The 23,518-nt window shown below is 42.7% G+C and overlaps 1 protein-coding gene and 1 long non-coding RNA gene across 2 annotated transcripts in view; one reads left to right on the top strand and one right to left on the bottom strand.

The window, feature by feature from the left end:
* The window catches only part of LOC116149890 (uncharacterized), a 48,547-nt gene that overhangs the window by 20,973 nt on the left and 4,056 nt on the right, over positions 1-23,518 (top strand). The window contains exon 2 of the long non-coding RNA XR_010379205.1: positions 13,391-13,482. This is a non-coding gene — a long non-coding RNA (uncharacterized LOC116149890). The remainder of the gene's footprint in view (positions 1-13,390; positions 13,483-23,518) is intronic.
* The window catches only part of ELP3 (elongator acetyltransferase complex subunit 3), an 80,940-nt gene continuing 63,913 nt past the window's right edge, over positions 6,492-23,518 (bottom strand). Inside the window, exon 15 of the mRNA XM_010995418.3 lies at positions 6,492-8,033. Coding sequence (XP_010993720.2) covers positions 7,957-8,033 — 77 coding nt within the window. The 3' untranslated portion in view covers positions 6,492-7,956. The remainder of the gene's footprint in view (positions 8,034-23,518) is intronic.

Raw genomic sequence — 23,518 nt, 5'->3', positions numbered from 1 at the left:
TGCTGTTCTTGAAAATTGGAAGTTTATAGATTGTTTTCAGGTCCTCTGTTAACAACCATTATAACTTTAATGTCTGTTTCTTGATGTCATCTTAAAAAATGAAGCTGAACCTACAGCTTCTTGCTGTGAAATATGAGGAAATTACATCTTCCTCTCCTCTGTTTCGTCTACTTCCTTTTATTTGTAGCTGAACTTTTGTTCTAGTCCATTATGATTATATTATAATCCTCTTATATTATATAGTTGTTCTTTTTTTAACCTTTAGGTAACTAGGAAAATGTGTCATCTTTTAGAATGTATCAAATGTAAAGTATGAAGAGAAATTAAACATGTGTTTACCTTTGTGCATCTTGTTTCACAGATGTGATATCGTCTCTCATCTCTTTGGGGCTATTAATAGTTTTTGGAATTTTTTCCTCCAATGTATCTTTTCTCCAAGTCACTTTGCCCTGTTTGTTTTGGTTTCTATCTTCTATGATAGAGGTTTTCCTCAGAAATCTAATAATTCTTGGCTGTGTGCTCAGGATTAAGAGGGAAGGGGAACTAAAAGCTGATCGGAAGCTCTGGGTCTACAATGTGTGGGTGAACACACTGGCTTGGGCTGCTAAAATAAAATGACACAGGCTGGGAGGCTTAAACAGCAGACACTGATTTTCTCCCAGTTTTGGAGGCTGGGAAGTCCAAGATCAAGGTCCTGGCAGGTTTGGTTCTTGTTGAGGACTCTCCTGGCTGGCAGATGGCTACCTTCTTGGTGTGTCCTCAACATGGTGGTGGTGAGGAGGGAAAGAGAGAGAGATCTCTGTTGTTTCTTCTTTATTTTACCCCCGGTTTTATTAGGAAAAATATTGATATAAAGCACTGTGTTAGTTTAAAGTGTACAGCATAATGATTTGACTTACATATTTTGCAAAATGATCCTCACAGTAAATTAACATCCATCATCTCATATAGATACAAAACAAAAAAGAATGAAAAAGTTTTTTCCCTTGGGATGAGAACTCTTAGGATTTAGTCCCTTAACAACTTTCATATAACATACAGCGTTGAGCAGTCCTCATGTTGTGTGTTACATCCCCAGCACTTAGTTCTCTTGTAACTCCAAGTTTGTACCTTTGACCACTATCCAGTTCTCCCCTCCTCACTCTCTACTGCTAGTAACCACAAATCAACCCTTTCTATGAGTTTGGTTTTCTCGTTCCCTTTTTATTTTTTTTTAAGATTCCACATATAAGTGACTGTCTGACTTGACTTCACTTAGGATAATGCCCTCAAGTTCCATCCATATTGTCACAAATGTTAGGATTTCATTTTTATGGCTAAATAATATTCGTGTGTGTGTATATATGTCCCATCGTGTGTATATACATATACCACAAATTCTTCATCCATTCATCTGTTGATGGACATTTAGGTTGTTTCCATGTCTTTGCTATTGTAAATTATGTTGCTATGGCCATGGTGGGGGAGGGGGTGCAGATATCTCTTTGACAGTGTTTTTGTTCTGTTCGGATATATTCCCAGAAGTGAAATTGCTCGATTATATGGTAATTCTTATTTAAGTTTTTTGAGGAAACTCCATACCGTTTTCCATAGTGACTGTACCAGTTTACATTCCCACCTGAAGTGCACCAGGCTTCCCTTCTCTCCATCTATTTGCCAGCATTTATCATTGCATGTCTTTTTGATGATAACCATCTAACAGGTGTGAGGTGACATATCACGTGGTTTTGATTTGCACTTTCCTGACAATTAGTGATATTGAGCGCATTTTCACATGCTTGTTGGCTATTTATATTCTTTGGGGAAATGTCTAGGTCCTTTATCCATTTAATTGGATTACTTTACTACTGAGTTGTATGAATTATTTATATACTTTGGATATTAACACCTTATCAGATACGTTGTTTGCAAATATTTCCCCCATTCTACAGATTGTCTTTTCATTTCAATAATCATTTCTTTTGATGTGCAGAAGCTTTTTATTTGATATAGCCCCACTGATTTGCTTTTATTTTGTTGCTTGTGCCTTAGATGTGATTTCTAAAAAATCACTGCCAAGATCCATCACAAGGAGCTTTTTCCCTATGTATTCTTCTAGGGGTTTTATGGATTCTGGCCCTACATTTAAGTCTTTAATGCAGTTCAAGTTAATTTTTGTGAGATGTAAGGTGGGGGTCTAGCGTCACTCTTTCCCATGTGAATATCCAATTTTCCTAGCACCATTTATAGTAGAGACTGTCGTTTCTCCATTGTGTACTCTTGGCATCCTTGCCAAATATTAGTTGACTGGATAAATATGGGTTTATTTCCAGGCTCTTGATTCTGTTTTATTTGTCTATATGTTTGTTTTTAGGCCAGTACCATACTGTTTTGATTATTGTAGCTTTATAATATAGCTTGAAGTCAGGAAGGGTGATTCCTCCCTCTCTGTTCTTCTTTCTCATGATTGCTTTGGTGTTTGTGTGTGTGTGTGTGGTTCCATATAAATTAGGATTTTTTTTTCTACTTCTGTAAAAAAGTGCCATTGGAATCTTGATAAAAATTGCATTGAATCTACAGATGGCCTTGGGTAGTATGGACATTTTAGAATATTAATTTTTCTGATCCATGAACACAGGATACCTTTCCATTTATTTATGTCTTCTTTGATTTTTTTTCATCAGTGGTTGTAGTTTTCATTGTAGAGATCTTTCACCTCCTTGGCTAAATTTGTTCCTAAGTTTTTTAAAAATCTGTTTTTTGTGGTATTATAAATGGGATAGGTTTACTTCTTTTTCAGTAATTCATTGTTAGTGTATAGAAATGCTACTAATTTTTGTATGTTAATTTTGCATCCTGCAACTTTACTGAATTCATTGGCTAGACCTAATGGTTTTTCGAAGTCTTCAGGATTTTCTACGTAGACAATCATGTCATCTGCAAATAGAGAGTTTTATTCCTTCTTTTCCAATTCTGATGCTTTTTATTACTTTTTCTTGGCTGATTGCTAAGGTGGGGATTTCCAATGCTGTGCTGAATAGGAGTGGTAGAGTGGGCACCCTTGTCTTGTGCCTGATCTTAGAAAAAAGTTTTCAACTGTTCACCACTGAATAATGTTAGTTGTGGACTTGTTATATATGGCCTTTATTATGTTGAGGTATGTTCCTTCTATACACAATTTGGTAAGTTTTTTAAAAATCATGAATGTATGATAAATTTTATCAAATGCTTTCTCTGCATCATATGACAGAGATGACCATATAATTTTTTTTCTTTCATTTTATTAATGTGATGTGTCACATTGACTTACTTGCATATGTTGAACCACCCTTGCATTCCAGGGATAAATCCTACTCAGTATGGTGAATGTTCTTTGTAATGTGAATTCAGTTTGCTAGTATATTATTGAGAATTTTTTACTTCTATATTCATCAGGGATATTGGCTTGTAGTTTTCTTTTCTCATAATGACCTTTCTGGCTTTGATGTCAGGGTAATGCTGGCTTTGTAAAATGAGTTTGAGAGTGTTCTCTCCTCTTACGTTTTTTGGAAGACTTTGAGAAAGACTGAAGTTAATTCTTTAAATGTTTGGTAAAATTCACCAATGAAGCCATTTGGTCCTGGGCTTTTCATTGTTGAGTAAGTTTTGATTACTGACTCAATCTCCTCACCAGTAATTAGTCTGTTCAGATTTTCAGTTTCCTCCTAATTCAGTATTGGCAGGTTGTGTGATTCTAACAATTTTTTCATTTCTTCTAGGTTGTCTAGTTTGTTGGCATGTAGTTGTTCATGGTAGCCTCTTACAATCCTTTGTATCTGTGATATCAGCTGTAATATCTCCTTTTTCATTTATAATTTTGTTGATTTGGTTCCTCCCTCTTTTCCTTGGTTAGTCTAGCTAAAGGTTTGTTAATTTTATCTTTTCAAAGAACTAACTTGTAGTTTTATTAATCTTTTTTATTGTTTTCCCATTCTCTATTTCCTTTGTTTCTGCCCTGATCTTTATTTTTTCCTTCCTACTGCCAACTTTGGACTCAGTTTGTTTTTTTTTCCTAGTTCTTTGAAGCTTAGACCATTAGGTTGTTAATCTGACATTTGATTTCTTAATGTAGGTGTTTATTGCTATGCGCTTCCCTCTTAGAACTGCTTTTGTTGCATTCTGTCAGTTTTGATATGTTGTGTTTCCAGTTTTGTCTCAACATACTTTTGAATTTCCCATTTAATTTCCTCTTTGATCCATTGGTTGTTCAGAAGAGTGTTTTTTAATTTCCATTATTCATGTTTTCCAATTATTAATGTCTAGTTTCATAACATTGTGGCCAAAGACACTTGGTATGATTTCATTGTTCTTGAACTTGCTAAGATTTGTTCTGTGGCCTAACATTTGGTCCATCCTAGAAAATTTTCCACGTGTTCTAGAGAGGAATGTATATTCTGCTGTTGTCAGATACAATGTAATGTCTGTTACATCCATTTGGTCCATAGGGTTGATCAAATCTGTTTACTTATTGACTCTCTGTCTGGATGATCTATTCATTGTTGAGAGTTGGGTATTAAATTCCCCAACTATTACTGTATTGCTGTTTACTTTTCCTCTTAGCTCCCTTAGGTTTACCTTTCTACATTTAGGCACTCTGATATTAGGTGCATAAATATTTACAATTGTTTTATCTTCTTGATGGATTGACCCTCTTATCATTATATAATGAGCTTCTTTGTCTCTTTTTATATTTTTAGTTTAAAGTCTATTTTGTTTGATATAAGTATAGCTACCTCTGCTTTTTTTGGTTAACATCTGCCGAGGAGCCACTTCACTGGAGTAATGCTTTACAGAGAATGACATGGTTTATGCAGCATCTCTCAGATGTCCTTGCATCTGATCCCTGCACTCACCCCACCAGACTGGTGTCTCTCTCATTACAGATGGGAATGTGCAGCTCAAAAAGGTGAGAGGACCGGCCCACAGCTTCAGAGTTAATAGAGGAGCCCAGATTTTCAGAACCCAGATCTTGAGATCTTCCATAAACTCAGGGGTCTGTGAATTCTTTATGAACAAAACCCTGTTTTAAATTAGATGATAATCTTAACACACACACACCTCTGGAAGTGAAAATTTGCAATTTGAAAGGCTTTTCGTACTTGTCAGTATTCTTTTGGGTCAGCAAGGATTTTTTTTCCCTTTAAAAGGGCTTCATCATTCAATCCCAAGTTTGAGAAATTGTGAGTTTCACCAGGCCCTTTCACTTGGAGATAATGTATTTTTAAAAAAAATCCCATTTTCTATTCAAATAGATGTCAGTCTGTTTTCGGTAAGAGCTTGATTTAAAAAAAAAACAAAAAACCTCCCCAGGTGATTTAAGAAAAATGCGAATCAGAAGCAGAGCTATCTGATTGGGCTGGAGGTGGTTGCTAACGAGCCGTTCAATACAGATAAGTTTCGTGCTGAGGCCAATAGGATCATGCCAAACTGACCTTTCCTGTGAGGCGGTCCACTGAGCACACAGCTATGGGAGGACCAGGACAGCCAGGCCATGGAGGGGCCGAGTGCCACAGATGCCAGGAAAAGTCCTTGGCAGTCAGGGGAGAAGCTGAGGCTTCTCGTGGCAGAAACCCTTGATGAAAGAAATGCTCACATACTGAGGTCTGGGTCATTCTGGCTTATACAGGAGTTAACCTGAATTTTTCTGCTAATTAAAACAGCCCGTTTGTGGCCTATCAAACATACACTGTACATCTGCTTTAATTATTAATGAAAAGAGCACACAGACCAGAAGACTGTCCATGTTTAAAAAAAAAAATTAAATGCCTCCCTTGCTGGGATGCCAAGGCTAGTCCTCCTTGGATGAGAAGGCTCCCTTCCCAGACGCCAAGGCCATGCTGATTTCTGTGTACGTGATCTTTTTTTTTTTTTTTCTTTTTTCGAACCTTGATGGAATCTATCTCTGACTTGTTTCATGTTCTTTGTCCAGGCAGGACGTAAAACTGCTGAAAACCGTGCTTCCCTGGAGCAGCTCCTCGGAGCTATTGAGAGGTTGTCTTCCAGTCTATAGCCCTCAGTCTGCCTCAGATGAAACTTTTCTATTCCTATTATAGACTGTTCATTATTTCTGTTGACAGGCTGCAGGAGCGCTACCCTCTGGCGAAGCTTTAGAAGTCCTGCAGCTTTGCACAAAGCCTGGAGCCTCGCTCCAAGGCAGGCTGCGGACAAGCTAGACAGAGGTATTCCGACTCTGAGCTGAAAATCCAGATGAATCAGTGACTGACCTCTATTAGAAATGTGTAAATTCCCAGGCACTTTCCTTGTAAAACCTTGCTCTGTGGTTTTAAGCCTTGCAAGTGAATGCCTTTTTACAGGTTTCCAAAGGGCCTTGTTGTACGTCACACATTTCGATCCATTTAGGTCAACAGGATGGATGAGACAACGGAGGCCCAGAGACCGAAGCTGGTGCAGGCCAGCCGGGGCCAGCACACCCTCTGTCCTGTCTCTAGGCGTGTGCGCTAACAGCCAGGATAGTGTGTGCTTTTTTAATCACTTTATTTTTAAAAAGAAAACAAGCATCATTGAGAAGTAGCTGAATCCCCCAAACAGCACTCATGGAAAGCCCCTGCAGGTCCACAGCGGGCCCACGAGGACGCTGCTGCCATCGACCTAGTGGCAGTTTAACAAAACGGCAAACGGCGCCCGGGAGACAATAAACGGTGCCACAGACAGGAAACCCAAACCTGTCAACTCATGGCAAACGTCACTGCCTTTACGGGCAGAAGAAGAAACCTGGCGTGATTCTTCTCTGTGTGCTGGAGATTTTATTTTACGAATCTTTTGGGGAATCAGTGCCATTTAATAAATGTTTGTCAGGTACCACAAATCAGGGGCTACAGGGTTAAGCCACGCTCTTAAACTCACCTGAGGGCTGAGTCTCCTTAGTGGATTGTCTGGAAGTTACAGAGGCAGTTCTGTATGATGAACCTTGGAAAAGGCCAATAATCTGTTTCTTATTTTTAGACTTGGGCGTGGTTTTTTTTTTTTTGCTTTCATACATGAGATTAACGCTGACTTTTCTCTGTTTAAAACCAACCAGAATCCACCTGAAAGGAAGTGCAGGGAACAGTTCCCGTGGACATGCACCTTGACTTAGGGCCACGGGAACTCAGCCCTGTCTACGGCGGAGTCCGCCTGCTCAGGACAGACAGACGGAGGAGCCGCACGCTTCTCCGGGCGTAAGAGCTGCCCACGCTGTTGTGCAGCTGTCAAGGGCATGGGAACCGACTGGATGTTGTGGTGATGGCCCTTTGTAGGCGGTATGCCCCCAAATGACAAAGGCTGGTTTCAAGCTCAAAACACAAACCAACAACTCACTTCTCTCCCCATCACACTGTTATTTCAAACATCCGCACAGGAACCAGAATGATTTCCATTAAAACAAAAGCTCATTTTCTTAACTTGTGCTGGAATGCGTACGTAGTAACAGGCCACCGATCAGCTTATATTGTAGGGACAAGTCAGGTTTTCACATGTCCCAGTCTGACTTGTCCCTATAGTACATATAAATAAGTTACTCCCAGGTTTCTTCCTCCAATGACCTAGTCAGTTTCATTTTGTGGATTATCATGTCCAAACGAGTTGATTAATTTGTGTTTGTCACTGTGCCTGAGTTGTGGTAGGTCACCTGCAGGCCTCATGCAGAATTTAGAAACTGGATACATGACCTAGAACAGGACTGATGTCTTGTGAGCATGCAGAAGGGGACAGTGCGGGAGGGCTGAGCGTCAAGGCTGCGAGCGCTTGGTCAGTGGATGCCTAGCCCTGAGCAGGTTTCCAGCCTGCAGCTCCAGGGTGAGGGTGGGGCTCCTTGCCGGGGGGGGGGGGGGGGGGGCGTGCGGTCCATCTGTTTTGCTCGGCCTCTCTGTTGAGTATCCAAGACATCCTGAATCTGTTTTCTACCAGGGAGCAGATGCAGCAGGTAGACTGGCACAGCTGTTACTTCAGCGTCTTTACCATGTACGGACCTTGCAATCTGTAGCCAATCTTCCTGTAATAATTCCTGGTGCCAACCCCTGGGAAGAAGCAGGAAAACAAAAGCAGGAAGTCTCTAGTCAGCATAACTTTAGTAACCCTCCAAAGCCAGCGAGGCGCCCCTCCTGGCCGGACCCCTTCCCGCTCCCACGCTCATCCACGGACCAAATTCCACTCCAGATCGACTCTCACTGTAATAAGTTTGGAACTTTTAAAAACTCTGAATTCAAGTTGCATTAAAACACAGAAACTCCGTACTTCAGAGCTTGTGAGTTTACAACCCTTCGCGGGCACAGTGCAGCACGACCCCAGATGAATGAGGGGTGGACTTCACGTTGGGGAGGCCAGGCCACGCTCCAGATGAAGGCACGGCACTCTGGCTTCCGGGAAGGCCGACCAAGGAGGGGTGAGAGAAGTAGGGTCCCCGCAGCTGCCAGCAGTGAAGGTATGTGACCGAGAAAGGGACCTCGCTGACAACGCCACACATCCAGGGTGGAGATTTCAGCAAAACACCATCCATGACATTCAATTCATGCTACTTGGTTTGCATTTCACTATTCTGTAGCTTTGTTTGTACTGATTGGTGTATTTATTTTGATATATGAGCAGTAATAAGCACTAGGAGTTTACACTGGTTTTATGTTTGCATACATTTAAGGAACATGCTGATTTAAGTCGGTACTAAAGATATGTGAGCTTTTTTTCTTTAAAAGGAATCTATATATTATGTTTGAGAAACACTGTCCTAAATGGAGCCTCTACAATCAAACAGGATCACGTAGAAGAAGCTGAGCTCACAGGCGGATAAAGCATGGCTTGTGTGGATTACTGATGGGAGTGGGTAAGAGAATGGACTTTTGATCAGTTAGATATGGGTTTAAGACCTGCCATTTTAAGGTCTGTGGCCTTGGCCAATTACTTAATTTCTCTGAAGCTACATTTTATCATCTGTAATAATGTACCTGTATTTTAAGGATGCTGAATATGAAATAAGATAGTCCTTGAAATGTGTTCAGTCCAGAGTCTGGGAAAAAGCCAGTTCCTTGGAAACATTGGGTGTTATTATTTTAAAGTTTTTCATGATCTGATGCCTGATTTTATTTCTGGCTCCGTCTCTTGCTACCACTCGTCCCTGACACACTAGGCTTCAGCCTTGGTGAGCTAATTTTTCTAAATTCCCTGCGTGTCTGGCTCTTTGCCTAGCTTCCCAGTCTCTGTTCCTGCTGGTCCCTCTAGCAAATTAATCAAACCCAAGGAGGGGGTCGTGGGAACCTGTGATTGACAGCCTGTTGGTCTTGTGGGACTGAGTCCTCAACCTATGGGGTCTGCTGCTACCTCCAGGGAGGCAGTGTCAGAACCGAGTTAACGTGGGCCACCCAGCTGGTGTTGCAGAGCTGCGTGATGTGTGGAGAACCCCCACCTCTGGGGGCAGGGGTGGTGGGGTATTCAGAGTATGTGTATAAGGTAACTGAAGACAGTGGAGCTTTTCCTCACAGGCTTTGCCTCCGCAGCTCTCCCCACGCTGCGCCGTGAGCGTGGTCGGCCTCCGCACGGGGGGTAAGCTCTGCATGTCTTGTTCACTGCTCTGTATTCCTCGTGATCAGAACTGTGCGCGACATCACAGCATGGCTAGCCTTCCCCAGTCTAGTCTGATTCTTTAGCCCAAACACTTGCGATTTAGGAACAGGATCTCCTACCATGTTTTGTTTCTTACTCCCTTCAAAATTTTTCAAGTATTAAGAAAATGGAACTGAAGCTGATGTGATGGAGGTAACAGGACCGTATCATGTGATAACAGGTCACAGGAGAATTTCCCTTTTAATCCAAGGATTACTGACATTCCGTCTTGCACAGTTTCACCTCGTCTTTGTGTTCTAGTCATTACTTCTGTTCAACATCATGGCAAGGGGTGGAGCAGGGGGAAGACAAAAACACGAACATGTGACGGGTCAGGCAGCTGCTCAGACCCGCTGGATACAGGCAGACGTCTCACAGCCCGCAGACGGGCACCACCGCTGTATCACTGGCATTATCTCCTAAAGCTCTAGAGCCATAAACACACCCTGTGCCCCAGCACTTATCCTCCCCAAGTGAAAAGAGAAATGAATGCTTACAGCCAACAAAAGACACGCTATTCATAATATCCAAAACAGGAAATAACCCAAATATCTATCAACTCTAGAACGGGTAAGTTATGGTATTTTCACACAATGGGGTACTTACTAAACTGTGAAAGAACGGAAGGAACTATAGCACCCGCAACAACATGGATGAATACCACAGCCCTAATTTTGCACAAAAGAAACCAGGTATAAAAGAGTCCATCAGTGCAAAGTTCAGACACAGGCAAAACCATACAGTGACAGAAGTCAGAACACTGGTTCTGTTTGGAAGAAGACAGGGACTGAAAGAACAGGGGAGTCTTCTGGAGTGCCGAAAATGGTGTATCTTGATCTGGGTTAGAAGTTACTTGGGAACAGACATGCAAAACTTAAGTGGTACACTTAAAATGTACTTTATTGCATGTATGTTACATCTCAATTAAAAAAAAATTCAAGGAGGGGCACATCCAATTACTAGATGTTCAGTGTGTTTTGAGAGCTCAATTTGCCCACAGAATTCAGTGAAATAAGGCAGAGGAGTAGGATGAGAGGAAGATGGTTAAGAAACCCTTACTGGAATGACCATTATTATCACAGAGATGTCCTGGAAGTCATTCACTACAGTGCTTTCCGTTGCTAGAATCCTACATGCTAGAAACTTTCTCTGGGTTTAGACTATACATTCAGCTGAACTCCGCTCTGGGACATGACGGCATTCAGCAGAGGCACAGGCACCTTAAGATTCAAATGTGCTTTTCCGCACCATCAGTTACATGTGCCGACGACAACATAAATCATCTAAGAATTCGGATCAGAGAAGTGATATGATTGACTTCAGCTTGAAAGCGGTCACTCTGACTGCTGTTTTGAGAACAGAATGAAAGCTCTTGCAGGGCAGGGAGTTTTACCCACAGAACTGCTGCTCCCTGAAGCAATGGCTGTGCATATTAGGTGCTCAGCCAGTACCTGCTCAATGAATGAACGAGTGATCAAGGGCAGAAACAGGGAGACCAGTTAGGAAGCGAATGCGACACTCCAGGTCAGAGATGGCGCTGGCTCAGAGCAGTCACAGTGGTGAAGAGGAGGGGGGATCTGGAAACAGCATCAAAAGAATCTGTTGACAGATGGAGGGTGTGACATAAAGAGGGGCCCAAGAGGACTCGAAGGTTTCTGGTTTGAGTAAAGAAATGGTTTGGAGGAAGAATGAAGGGCCGTTTAATGAGACAGACAGGTGGGGAGAAGCAGCGCAGGAGGACGCCAGGAGCTGGGTTTGGGCCACGCTGCCAGGGAAATGGCTGGCGGGCGTTTAAGTGGAGGTGCTGAGTAATCTGTGATTTTGGAAGCCTTTCTTGTTGCTCTTAGTCTTTCTTGGGTATTGGTTTGGGAAGAAATTTTTAACTGCAGTATAGCTGATTTAGAAAATTATTAGTTTCAGGTGCGCCACAAACTGATGCAAAATTCTTGTAATTATACTTCATTTAAAGTTGTTATAAAGTGTGGGCTCCATTCCCGGTGCTGTGCAGTATATTCTGTATCCTTGTAGCTTGTGCCTCTGAATCCCCTCCCCTGCCTCTCCCCACTGGTAGCCACTCATCTGCTCTCTGTACCTGAGTCTGCTGGGAAGACAGTTCTGACTGGGGCAGTTGTCTCGGGGAGTTGGCTGAGGATGGAACAGGTGTGGACGAGGCAGAGAGGGAGGCTGAAGGCAGCCTGGGTCCTTTGTGGTACCGCTGAACCATGAGCCAACCACCCCAGGTGCTGCTCAGCCCAGGTGCTGTTATGAAATAATGTTTTCCATTTGGTTTAAGCCTCTTTGTTTTGGTATTTTTTTGGTACTGTAATAAAATGTACATAAGATAAATTTACCATTTTTAAGTGTACAGTTTAGTGGTATTAAGTGCACTCACCCTGTTATGCAATCCTCACCCCCATCCATCTCCAGAACTCTTCCTCCCGGATGGCTGAAACCCTGTATTGTTAAACAAAGCTCCCACCCCCATTCCTGGCAACCCCCATTCTATTTTCTGTCTCTGGCTACTCTAGGTACCTCATTTAAGTGGGATCATTTAGTATTTGTCTTTTTGTGACTGGCTTATTTCACTTGGTATAATATCTTCAAGGTTCATCCATGCTGAGTTTAAACCATCGAGTTGAGTTCTGTGTTACTTGTAACTGAAAATACTGAAACTGACATGTGAGCTTGAGAAGAGGAAGAGAGAAACACACGAGGTCAAGCCACCACTTAAAACCACAAATCAGGGTGACCACGCCGCTCCCCTGCTGTCACGTCCCCAGCCTGACACACAAGAGTCCTCCACGTCCAGTCTGGTTTACTGCTTCAGCTTTAGCTCCTGCCACAACTGACCTCACTCCTCACGGTCCAGGGTGACCAAACCAGGCATAACTTCACTGCTCCACGGAGCTGGCTCTGCAGCTGCCACTGCACGGGGCACCCCTTGGACCCCCACTCGGACACCACCACCACCAGGAGACCTCTGCACACACTGCCCCCCTCCACATCCATAACCACCCCCCTCCAGGTTGGCTGTGTCCCTCACGGAGAGCTCTGCTGCTCTGGTACCCACGCTGTGCTCTATTTTACTAGCATGCCCAGCCCCATCTAGACTGTGAGCCTTTTGAAGTCCATGATTTCCATCCTCAGGGCTTAGCACAGTGTCTGCATATAATCAACATGCAATAAATGCTTGCAGACTTGTCCTGCAGTCCGTTATTGTTATGTTGTGCACATATGCAGAAATGTGCTCCTCGGGGAAGTGTTAAAAAAAAAAAAAAAAAAAGAAAAGAAAGAACTGGCCGTGTGTTAGCTGCCAGGGAGTGGGACCAAGCCAACGTAAAAGGGACGACGGGCACGGCTCTTTAGTCTAGTTACAGATTTCCTACTTTGTTAGCTTAAAAATTTGGAGGCAGCGTTCTGATTTTACACTATTATCGCTAACAAAAACTGCCCCTAAAGTTTTCAGAACTATTTCTGGCGTTCTATACTTCTAATTTTACAAAACAGATGCCATTTCCCATGGACTTAAAACAATTATGGAGAATTTCAAGTACACAGAGGGAGAGCTGACAGTATATTGGACCTCCACAAACCCACTAGCCAGCTCCGAGTTATCAGTTCATCCATCAGACCTCTACTGCATCTAGCTTTCTACCCATGTGAAGTCAAAAAGCGTATTTAATGCTTCTTTTTGGTCCTGCTCAGCTCAGTCACTGGAGGCATATTTAACTGTCCTCTTTCAAATAAAGATGAGAATAATCTTTACCGTCTTCTTTCCCAGGCATTACCAGCTTGAAGATGTGCAGTTGGTCAATGTGCTTTACTTCCCCAAACATGCCATGACCCGACCTGCCCACCACGAACAGCTGAGAGGTAAGAGAGAAGCCGCGCCTCCCCTGATGCAGGACTGGACAGCCCCAGGCTCTGGCGTGCCCCGATTTCTTACGGATGCTGGTCAGAGGAACAGCTTTCCTGGGGTGCAACCAAGCATTCCTCAGCCACGATTCCCACCAAGCCCCGGGCTCCCCAGAGCCCCGACCTTGGCCCTGACACAGGTGGTGGGCCCTAGAAACCACCACCACCGTGAGGAGAGTCGCTCAGGCTTTGCTACATGCCTTTCTGAAGGAAAGGCACATTTTCAAGCTCCTGTCCTTGTTTTTGACAACACACATTAGCACCAAGATGGAAGGTTTACTTCTGGACCATCAGGTTCAGGGAAGCTTTGAGTATTGCGGGGAGAGAAATTTGACCTCTAGCCAGTCTGGACTCCAACCTCTTACTTAAACATCTAAACAAAAATATTCCCCATTTGTATTTCTTTGTGCCTCTTTGTTTCTGTGAAGAAAGATTTCCCTTCGTTTCTACACTCTGCAGAACAGGCTGGCAAAAGTCCGAGCACTCTTAGCCAGCTTAGAAGGGAACGTGCCATCACCAGGGCCGGGTGAAGGCCACACTCTGTCCCCATCTGCTTTCCTGTTCGCAGGGCTCCGAGACAGTCCTCATCACAGTAACTTTCCTCTTGTTAGCCAGCCAAGAAAAAGCAATTACATTTCACAGCTGACGTCAGCCAACCTCCTAGACTGACTGACGTGGGCAGCTGTCTCACAGGCCTCGGCGTGACGCTGCTCCTGCCCTTGAGGAGACGTGGCAGGCTGCGCAAGTGCCCGAGTTCCCCACCTGACAGCCGGCTCGCCTCTGCCAGTCCCCGGGCTGGGGAGGGAGCAGGAGGGCCAGACGAGCTGTCCTGGGGCCTGATCAGCAGAGCCAGCAGCTGTCGGGGGCAGGACGGGCTACATGCTTGCTTATTTTATCCTCCAAGTTACCAAACCCACAACCCCATTTTACCTGTATCACAGGGGCCTTCTCCCTCCTCTTGGAGGCAGGATAAATATTTTTATCTTCACTACTTTACCAGCTATGATGTCAATGAAAGGACAGAAGGTGAAAAAAGAATCCCCTGAATTGTGCCTAGAGGGCCACTCTGAGCTTCGGCTTCAGGGACCAGCCTCTGTATTTTACCTTCCACGCCTCCACCACTGCCCTACGACGTACACCTCTCTCGGGAGAGGAAAAGAAACACGTGTGTGTGCATAGACTTCTGATATTAAAAACTAGGGCATTAAAATGATAGGTGATGTTGTAGCTGTGGGTGCACAGCCCTAGGGCTGAGTATTACACCGTCCGCTCCGGGTGGATGGGAGGAGCAGAGAGCCGGCCAGGCGCAGCACGGGGCGGGAAAGCCCTCCCTTCCCCAGCTCTGCCCTCTGGCCTGTGGCTCCAGGGCTGCTGCCGAGAGCTGCCAGCCTCGCCCTGAACTGCAGCGTGGTGGGGACCAGGGTGGCAGCACTGCTCTGCACCAAGTGCCTTCTAGCCCCTCCAGGCGGGCAGAAACGCCTCTGCGTCCTCACCCCCCTCCCTCTGTGAAAGCTGCACACCAGTTAGCTCGGGATCGTTTCCCTTTCTCTAAAAACTGAGGAGAGAGAGGCAATCACCTTAAAAAGTGCCAAGTGCCATAGCCACTGGCTCTAAAGCAGTTAATCATGGGCTGGCTCATAATTATCAACTGTGTGTTAAGGGATCACAAAACCTTAAGGATGAATCAAAGACGGAAATGGAACAAACCTCACTGTTTTCTTAAATTCTACTCTGATTCTATATTAGAAAATACAGAATCCATTTTAAAATAAACACAGAGGAAGTGGATGAAAGGCGTAAATTAGTCAATACGGTACCTGATTTAACTGCAAAACTCTTTGTTTCTCCGTGTTACCACAGCCCTTTCTTTCCGGTGGGTAATCCCACACCACAGTAAAGGCTTAGAAACTGAAAATAAACCCACATTCCCTTTAAGAGAAAGTAAGTCAGGAGCAGGAAGTGAGCCTCAACTCAACATAGCTTGTGATTCTGACTAACTCCATCTCAAAACAAAAGCAGCAACAGCTTTAAAGCCGAGGGACTCTAAAGGACAAAGCAAGAGGAAGATGACAGTTTTTGAGCAGTTACACGCCAGGCACTGCATGCTAGATGCTCCACACGTACCAACCAAGACTGAGATCACTATCCTGTGAGGAACGTGCAAGGCTAGTTTCAGCAAGGGTCACGACTCAAGGTCACACAGCTCAGAAGAAGAACCATCGCTCAGAGCCAGCTTAACTCCAGGCCTCACGCGGGCTTCCTGAGGCGCTACGGCGCCTGTGCTGCAGGTACCGCGTGCCCCTGCTTCCCCAGCTCTGGCTTTACACATCAAGTCGGCCCTGGTAATAACACAGCCATGGTGTGGTTTTTTTTTTTTTTTTTTAAACAGCACAGAAAGGACATCAGACTGGTCTTGATCATCTTGTCTCCTATACTTCTGTCCAGTCTCTCGGTGCCCTTTGTTTGATAAATCACTAGATGAAACAAGTATGTAACCTTATTTCCCTTTGATAAACAAGGCTCAGTAAGAATTAGAATACTTACCTATAAAAGGGTCTGCAAACATAGGCAGACAACAGAAAACTTTGTTAACAGATATGGCTTACCAATGTGAGTACTGGGAAGGGGGATACTTTTTAACAACCGCTTGATAAATGTGGTCACCTATTTGTTAAAATGAAGAGAAACACGATATAGAGGTTAGAGGAAAAAAGCAACAAAGATGGAACGATGATGGACACTTGGACCGCAGAGGAAGAGCAGACAAATCAGGAGTGTTTAAGCTCACAGAAAAGGCAGCTTCGGGTCTGATTACGGCAGACTCACCGATTAGGGCCCACTTCCCAGCTGAGGACAACTTAAAAATTCAGACAAAATTAAAAATGCTTCCATTAAGAAGTATCAAAGGTCTAACAGTTACCGGTTGTCGGGCAGACAACAGGGAGAAGACGCGAGCCCTGGAAAGGCGGCGGCGCGTCTTCCGCGCTGCAGTGGCCGCCAGCCCGCGAAGAGCAGCGAGACCCGCGGAGGCCGCAGACCCCGGCGGGGGGCGGGGGGCCGCAGTCACGTGACCACCGGGAGGCGGGCGCACTGCCCCGCTACCGCCTCCCTCCCCTCCGCGCTGGGCTGGCTCTGTGCTGGGTGGGAGGCGGGGGAGCAGCTGAGAGGCAGGGTTGCTTAAAAGACTCAAGGAGATGGAATGAAGGAACAAGGGTCTGAATTGAGAGCCTGGCAGAGGCGCGGCGCCCAGCACAACAGCCCCGTTCTGGACTGTTCTCTGGAGGGCTCCACTCTGAAGTGGGGGGGAGGGGTCACCTAGATGTCCTGGATAAACCTCAAGCCTTGTTCCTGGACAGCGAGTGCTCTCAGATGCCTGGCCAAAGGAAACAGACCCTCCTTGGAGGAAGCTAACACCACCCAGGTCTTGTAGTATTCCTGAAAGCGAATTCTCTCATCAAGTGCTCAGCAAATAATAAAAACCATGAGGTACACTTCAAGCAAGACAACACGATGAGAGGTGAGAGCCTGCAGACTCCAGATGTGAAAACACTTGCCGCCGCTGTAGAAGGGCTCTGCTTACCACTTACGTGCAAACAGAAGCTGAAGTTAAGAATGTTTAAAAGCAACAGGATACTATAAAACATGATAGAACAGAGTTGAAAAAGATACCAGAAATCAGAGAACTGAGAGATAAGGACTAAGGCCTCAATGGATGAGTTTAACAGGAGATCAGACTTAATCAGTGAACTGTAAATGAGGTCAGAAGAAACTATCAACAATGAAGGACAGAAAAGCAGAATAACATGGGTGGGGGAAGAGCATATGAGACACCATGGATACAATGAGTAGGTCTGACGTGTGTTTAACTGGAGGAGCAGGAAGAGGGGGTAAGAGAATGGGACAGAGTCAGTATATGAATTAGAGGCTGAAAATTACCTGGAACTTAAAAAAAAAATCAACTACCAATTAAACCCAATGAAACCTAAGCAAGGCCCAGTAGGGGAAATGCATATCTAGAAAATCATAGTAAAACTAGAGAAAACAATTAAAAATAAAGATGACATTTGAAAAAAATCATAAAAGCAGCCAGAGGGATAGCCTCAAAGACAGAAGACATATGACTTCTCAACAGCATCACTAAAAGCCGGAAGACAGGGGAAAGACAGCTTCAAGATGTTGAAAGAAAATAAATGCGAACCCAGAAATCTATACTCGTAAGTATAGTAAGTGAAAACTTACTTCAAGAATAAGAAAAACAGACACTTCATACAATCAAAAGTAGAATAACTTGCTACCAGCAGATTATTACTAAAATAAAATCTTTAGGCACAGAGAAAACAATACTTGCAAAGTACCCAATTAGTCATCAATAGTAAAAACAGATAAACTGTGATATAGCCACATTCACAGAATCCTGTATGTCAATGAGAATGAATAAATCACCTCAGAGATGCAGCAAGGACTGAAGAGCAAAGAAAGTGGTAAATATACCAGTGAACCTAAGTGAATAATAATTATATATAACAACAATAATAATAATGCCTTGTGGATTTCTGAAAAAATATATCACACAGGCAGTTCAGAAAAGAGGATCTCTAAATGGCCAATAGTATATGAAAAGGTAGTCAACTCAATTAGTCATCAAGGAATGTAAATCAAAACTACAGAGAAATTCCATTACATCTCATCATACTGAACAACTGAAACTCTTACACATTCCTGGTGGGAGTGAAAATTGGTAGCATCTTAGAAACCACTTTGCAGACTTACAGTTGAACACATGTACTCCCTAAAATCCAGCAATGCCACTCCTAGGTACATATTCCACAGAAATATGTGTTTCTGGGTCCCAAGATATATGTAGAAAAATATTCATAAGCCCAAACTGGAAACTACCCCAATACCCAGCAAGAGTAAGACAGATAAACTGTGAGGTATCTGAATAATGGAACCCTGCCTATCCATGAAAATGAATGAACACAGTCACACACAGTATGACTCAGTCTGACAGTGTTCCACAAAAGTAGCCTGAACAACAACAAAAATACACTAAAATGATCCCACTTATCTAAAATTAAAAACAAAACTAAACTATATTGTTAAATGATTCATAATTAGGTAGTGGACTATGAAGAAACACATGGAAGAAAATAGAAACAAAAAAAAAGGCTACTGGGGGAAGGAAGATGGCAAGGAGGGGGAGGGGACTACGACTGGGAAGGGGCAAGAGGGGGCGCTTCTTGGAGGGTGGTTATGCTTTGACCTAAGTGAGGATTACACACACACTGGTTAAGCAATTCATTTTTAACATTTAATGAACCTGGCTGTCATTTGCTACAGTTTACTGTCAACTTTTAAAAATGAAAAAGAGAGGGCAAGATCAAGTTATTTCAATGACATGAATGCTTGTTTAAATGTGGAAATAAATCAATTCTTCATGCATATGGAAAATTAAGCAAGGACGTGGGTTTAGTGATTCCACTGGACAAAAAAGAACATGAAATTTCTAATGTGATTCAACAGAGGAAGAAATAAGGAAGTTTACCTGATCAAGTATTTACTGAGTATATACTAGGAGCCTGGAAATTAAAGAATTTTCTCTTGGAATTCTTCAAGGAAGGAAATACCCTGGCCTAGTAATTTAGACATTTTCATGTCTGAAGCAGGAAAATGAGTTAGAAGTCTGGAGGCACCTTCCTGCTCTTTGACATGACCTTTGTTAGCACACAAAGCTGGGCTTCATTGCTAGTTGTGCTGGACTGAATTAAAATTGAGCCCATATCTCATTCCTAAAGCCAAACTTGAAAAAAGAGAAAATATGCTAAATCTATCCTTTGAAACTTAAATCTCTGATGAGATGCAAAAGATTGAGAGAATGATTCATGATCATTTAATAGAAAAAAAAAATCAGTGAAATATAAAATTCAAAGAACTGTTTTAATTACTTTTGGGTTCAATTAATCAACAGTTATTGAGTGCTTGATATATGCCTAGGCAAATGTATTCATTAGTTTCGTTCATTAGCTCCTGAAATGGACTTTATTACATCTCATTGATCTTTTAGTAAGATGGTAATATTTCACTCTTCAACAATGCACACTGATATCAGAGTTGGGGAAAGGTGTTTATTCTGAATGTTTGAAAATGAGCCAATTAACTCAATGACCTAAATCTCTGAAAAAGAATTTTTTTTCCCTATTCTGTTAAAAAAAAAACAAACCTTTACAAGGTTACCCACACATAATCTTAGCTCTTCAAAGCAGCTAGTTATTGCAAGTCATTCACACAGCACATTAGTACATTATTCTCCATCACCTTGGAAGATGCAGAGAATATTTCAGAAGTTTAAGATTCAACCTGTTGACCAGCAGCCTAAAGGTTCCCCTGTCCCTTTTGAAATGGTTATACCAAGATAATAACAAAATAAAAATGAACAAAGAATAAAAGCTGGTAACTTCTAAAGCAGGTACAGAGTCTAGACAGACGCTACTATGGTGACTTATAGTAGGGAGACGCTGGAGGTCATCCTATAGCTCTGACACTTACTTTTCACGGGGAGTCTGACATAGGAGGGCCCACAATCACCTAATTCAAAAACGATGGCTCTCATTTTTGCACAGAATATTTGCTGTGTCACAGATAATTTTTACTACTCTGCTCATGTCCCAAGTCATGAGTGTGTTCCTGCAGGAGTTAAAGACTGCCATCTATCACCTGGTAGGAAGGTTTTTCTTCTATTCATAGTAAAAAAAAAAAAAAAGGAGACTTTAAGAAGGAAAATGGTAGAGTAGGAAATTCTAGAGATCAGTCCATCTACTGAAACAATCATTAAGCTGGAAAAAACAATCAGAGCCGACTATCCGGGGACACCAGAACCTGATAAGGCACTTACAGCAACCGGGGAGTGAAGGGAGAGGCCACTGAACTTTGGCAAGAGGGCAGATGTGAACCACCTACCACCCCCCAATCCTAGAGTGGCTGGCTGGAGCCAGGCTGGGCAGTAAACTGGTGTCCTCCAACAGTTGAGGGCTGAACATTTTGTTTGGTTTGGACAATCCTGGAAGGACTAGCGCAGACGCCTGCCTTTGTTCTGCACCCCCGCCCCCAGCCCTTGCTGTGCTGGCTTCCCCAGGGTTTCTGTTCTAAGATTTGAAGAGACATACTCCCTCACCTTCCCCTGCCACCACCAACTTTCTTTTTTTTTTTTTTTTTAAGATCCAGACAGTTTAGGAAATCCCTGTCAGGTCACAGGCTAATTGCAGAGATAATGAAACAGAAATTTTAGTGACCACACGCAACAAAGATCACTGACTTTGCAAAAATAGTTTGAAAAAATACAAATGGACGACTGTAGCCCTCAAGGACAACCCCTGAGTAAGGAGAGAACCTGACTTATAATTCTTGAGTATGTGCAGTTCTGAACAACAAACTGCAAAGCATACAAAAAATTAGGAAACTAAAGCACATTCACAAGAAAAAAAGAAGCTGACAGAAACTAAGCCTGAGGAATACTAGACACTGGGATTACGAGATCAAAGTCAGCTGTATTAATTGTGCTAAAGGAAACCATGGACAAAGAACAAAAGGAGCACAAACAAGAAAAGCAAAAGTCAACAAGTGGGACTCCATCAAACCAAAAAGCCTCTGCACTGCAAAAGAAATCCGCAAAATGAAAAGGCAACCTACAGAAGGGGAGAAAATGTTTGCAAACCATGTAAGTAAGGGGTTAACATCCAAAATATATAAACTCATACAACTCGACAATAAAAACCAGTCTCATTAAAAAAAAGGGCAGAGGAACTAAACAGACATTTTTCCAAAGATGACATCTGAATGGCCAACAGGTACACGAAAAGGTGTTGAGCACCACGAATCATCAGGGAAATGCAAGTCAGTACCACAGTGAGGTGTCCCCGCACACCTGCTAGCATGACCATCCTCAAGAAGACAAGAGGTAACAAGTGCTGGTGAGGACGCAAAGGAAAGGGAAGCCCTGCACACCACTGGGAGAATGTAAATGGGGGCAGACGCTCTAGAAAACAGAGGTTCCTCAAAAATTTACAACTACCATATGATCCAGTAAAATCCATTTCTGGGTATACATCCGAAGGGAATAAATACAGGATATTGAAGTGATAAATGCACTCCCATGTTACACAGTGTTATTCACAATAGCCAAGATACGGAAACAAGTGTCTGTCAGTGGATAATGGATGAAAAAAATGTGACACACAGACACACACAATGAAATACAGTTCATCCGTAAGAAAAGAGGAAATCCATTTCCATACCATTTGCAACAACACAGATGAAACTTGAGGACATTATGCTAAGTAATGTCAGTCAGACAGAAAGACAAATACTGTGTATCACCTACATGTGGAATCTACAAAAGCCAAACTTGTAAAAAGAGACTAGAATGGTGGTTCCCAGGGGCTGAGGGGTGGGGAAATAGGAGGGATGATGTTTATTTAAGCTTATGAACTTGAGACTTGTAGATAAGTAAGTCCTGGAGATGTAATACACAATATAGTGATTATAGACGACAATATAAAATGTGCTGAGAGACTAGATCTTAATTATCCTCACCACAAAAAAGAAATAATTGTGTGATCTTGCAGATGTCAGTACTACTACAAGAGCAATGAAATTGTAAAATATAAATGTATCAAATCGACATGTTCTACACCTTAAACTTACAGTTATATGCCAAATATATTTCAATTAAAAAAGAAAATAAAAAGAACGAAAGGCAATCAGAACACTGTCGGAACAAAGAGGGGACTCCAACAAAGATAAATTATAAGAAGGAACCAAACAGAAATATTGGAGCTGAAAAGTACAACAACTAAGATGAGGGGCTGGGTTACACCATCTCCATCAAGCATACTAACACACATCACAGGGGTCTCAGGGGGAGGTGAGGGAGACAAAGGGTAGGAAAAAACATTTGAACAAATAATGGACAAAAACTTTGATGAAAGGCATGAATCTAGACGTCAAGGAAGTTCAACAAGTTCCAAGCAAATAATCTCAAAGAGATCCAGCCCGAAAAACATTACAGTCAAATTGCTGAAAGCTAAAGGCAGAGAATCCTGAAAGCAGCAAGAGAGAAGTGACTCATCACATACAAGGGATCCTCAGTAAGATGAAGAGTTGATACCAGAAAGTGTGGAGAGCAGAAAGGCAGTAGGGCGACACATTTAAAGTGCAGAGAGAAAACAAAAAACTGTCAAACAATAATGCTTTATCTGGCGAAAGTCTCTCTCAAGGATAAAGGAGAAACAGACATTTCCAGATAAACCAGAGCTAAGAAAGTCTGTTACCACTAAACCTACCCTACAAGAAGGCTTCAGACTGAAGTGAAAGGACATTAGACAGTAACTTGAAGCCAAATGAACAAATGAGTAAACACTGGCAAAGGTAACTCCATAAGTAAATACAAAAATATGAAAATATTATTGATCTTTTGGTGTGTAAGTCCTCTTTTTTCCCTGTATAATTTAAAAGGCAAATTCATAAAATAATAATTATAAATTTATGTTAAAGGTCAGACAGGCATAAAGATGTAACCTAAGACAATAACAATATAAATGAGAGCGAGAGATGTGCAGGAGCAGAGTATTTGCAAACTAAAATGGTATTCAAACTAGGTTATTATTATTCAGAGAGGTGCACACTCCATAGACCTAATGTAGGCCGTCTCAGAAGGCCAGAGAGGCTATGAGGCATATGGGTGGGTATTCAGTTTACATTAAAATAGATACAGACTCCATAGACAGAATGCAGGCCATCTCAAAAGGCAGGAGAAAGGCCGCGCACGAGGTGCAGGGTTGTGAGTTTTTATAGGCCAGTAACTTCATATGCTAACAAGCGCGAGGATTATTCCAACTACTTTGGGAAAGGGGCTGGCATTCCCAGGAATTGGGTCCTAACCTACTTTTTGACCTTTCATGGTTAGCCTTGAAACTGTCATGGAGCCTGTGGGAGTACC

Source organism: Camelus dromedarius, chromosome 36, assembly GCF_036321535.1.
Source record: "Camelus dromedarius isolate mCamDro1 chromosome 36, mCamDro1.pat, whole genome shotgun sequence".
Classification (NCBI taxonomy): Eukaryota; Metazoa; Chordata; class Mammalia; order Artiodactyla; family Camelidae; genus Camelus; species Camelus dromedarius.
This window is presented reverse-complemented; position numbering and strand designations above follow the sequence as displayed.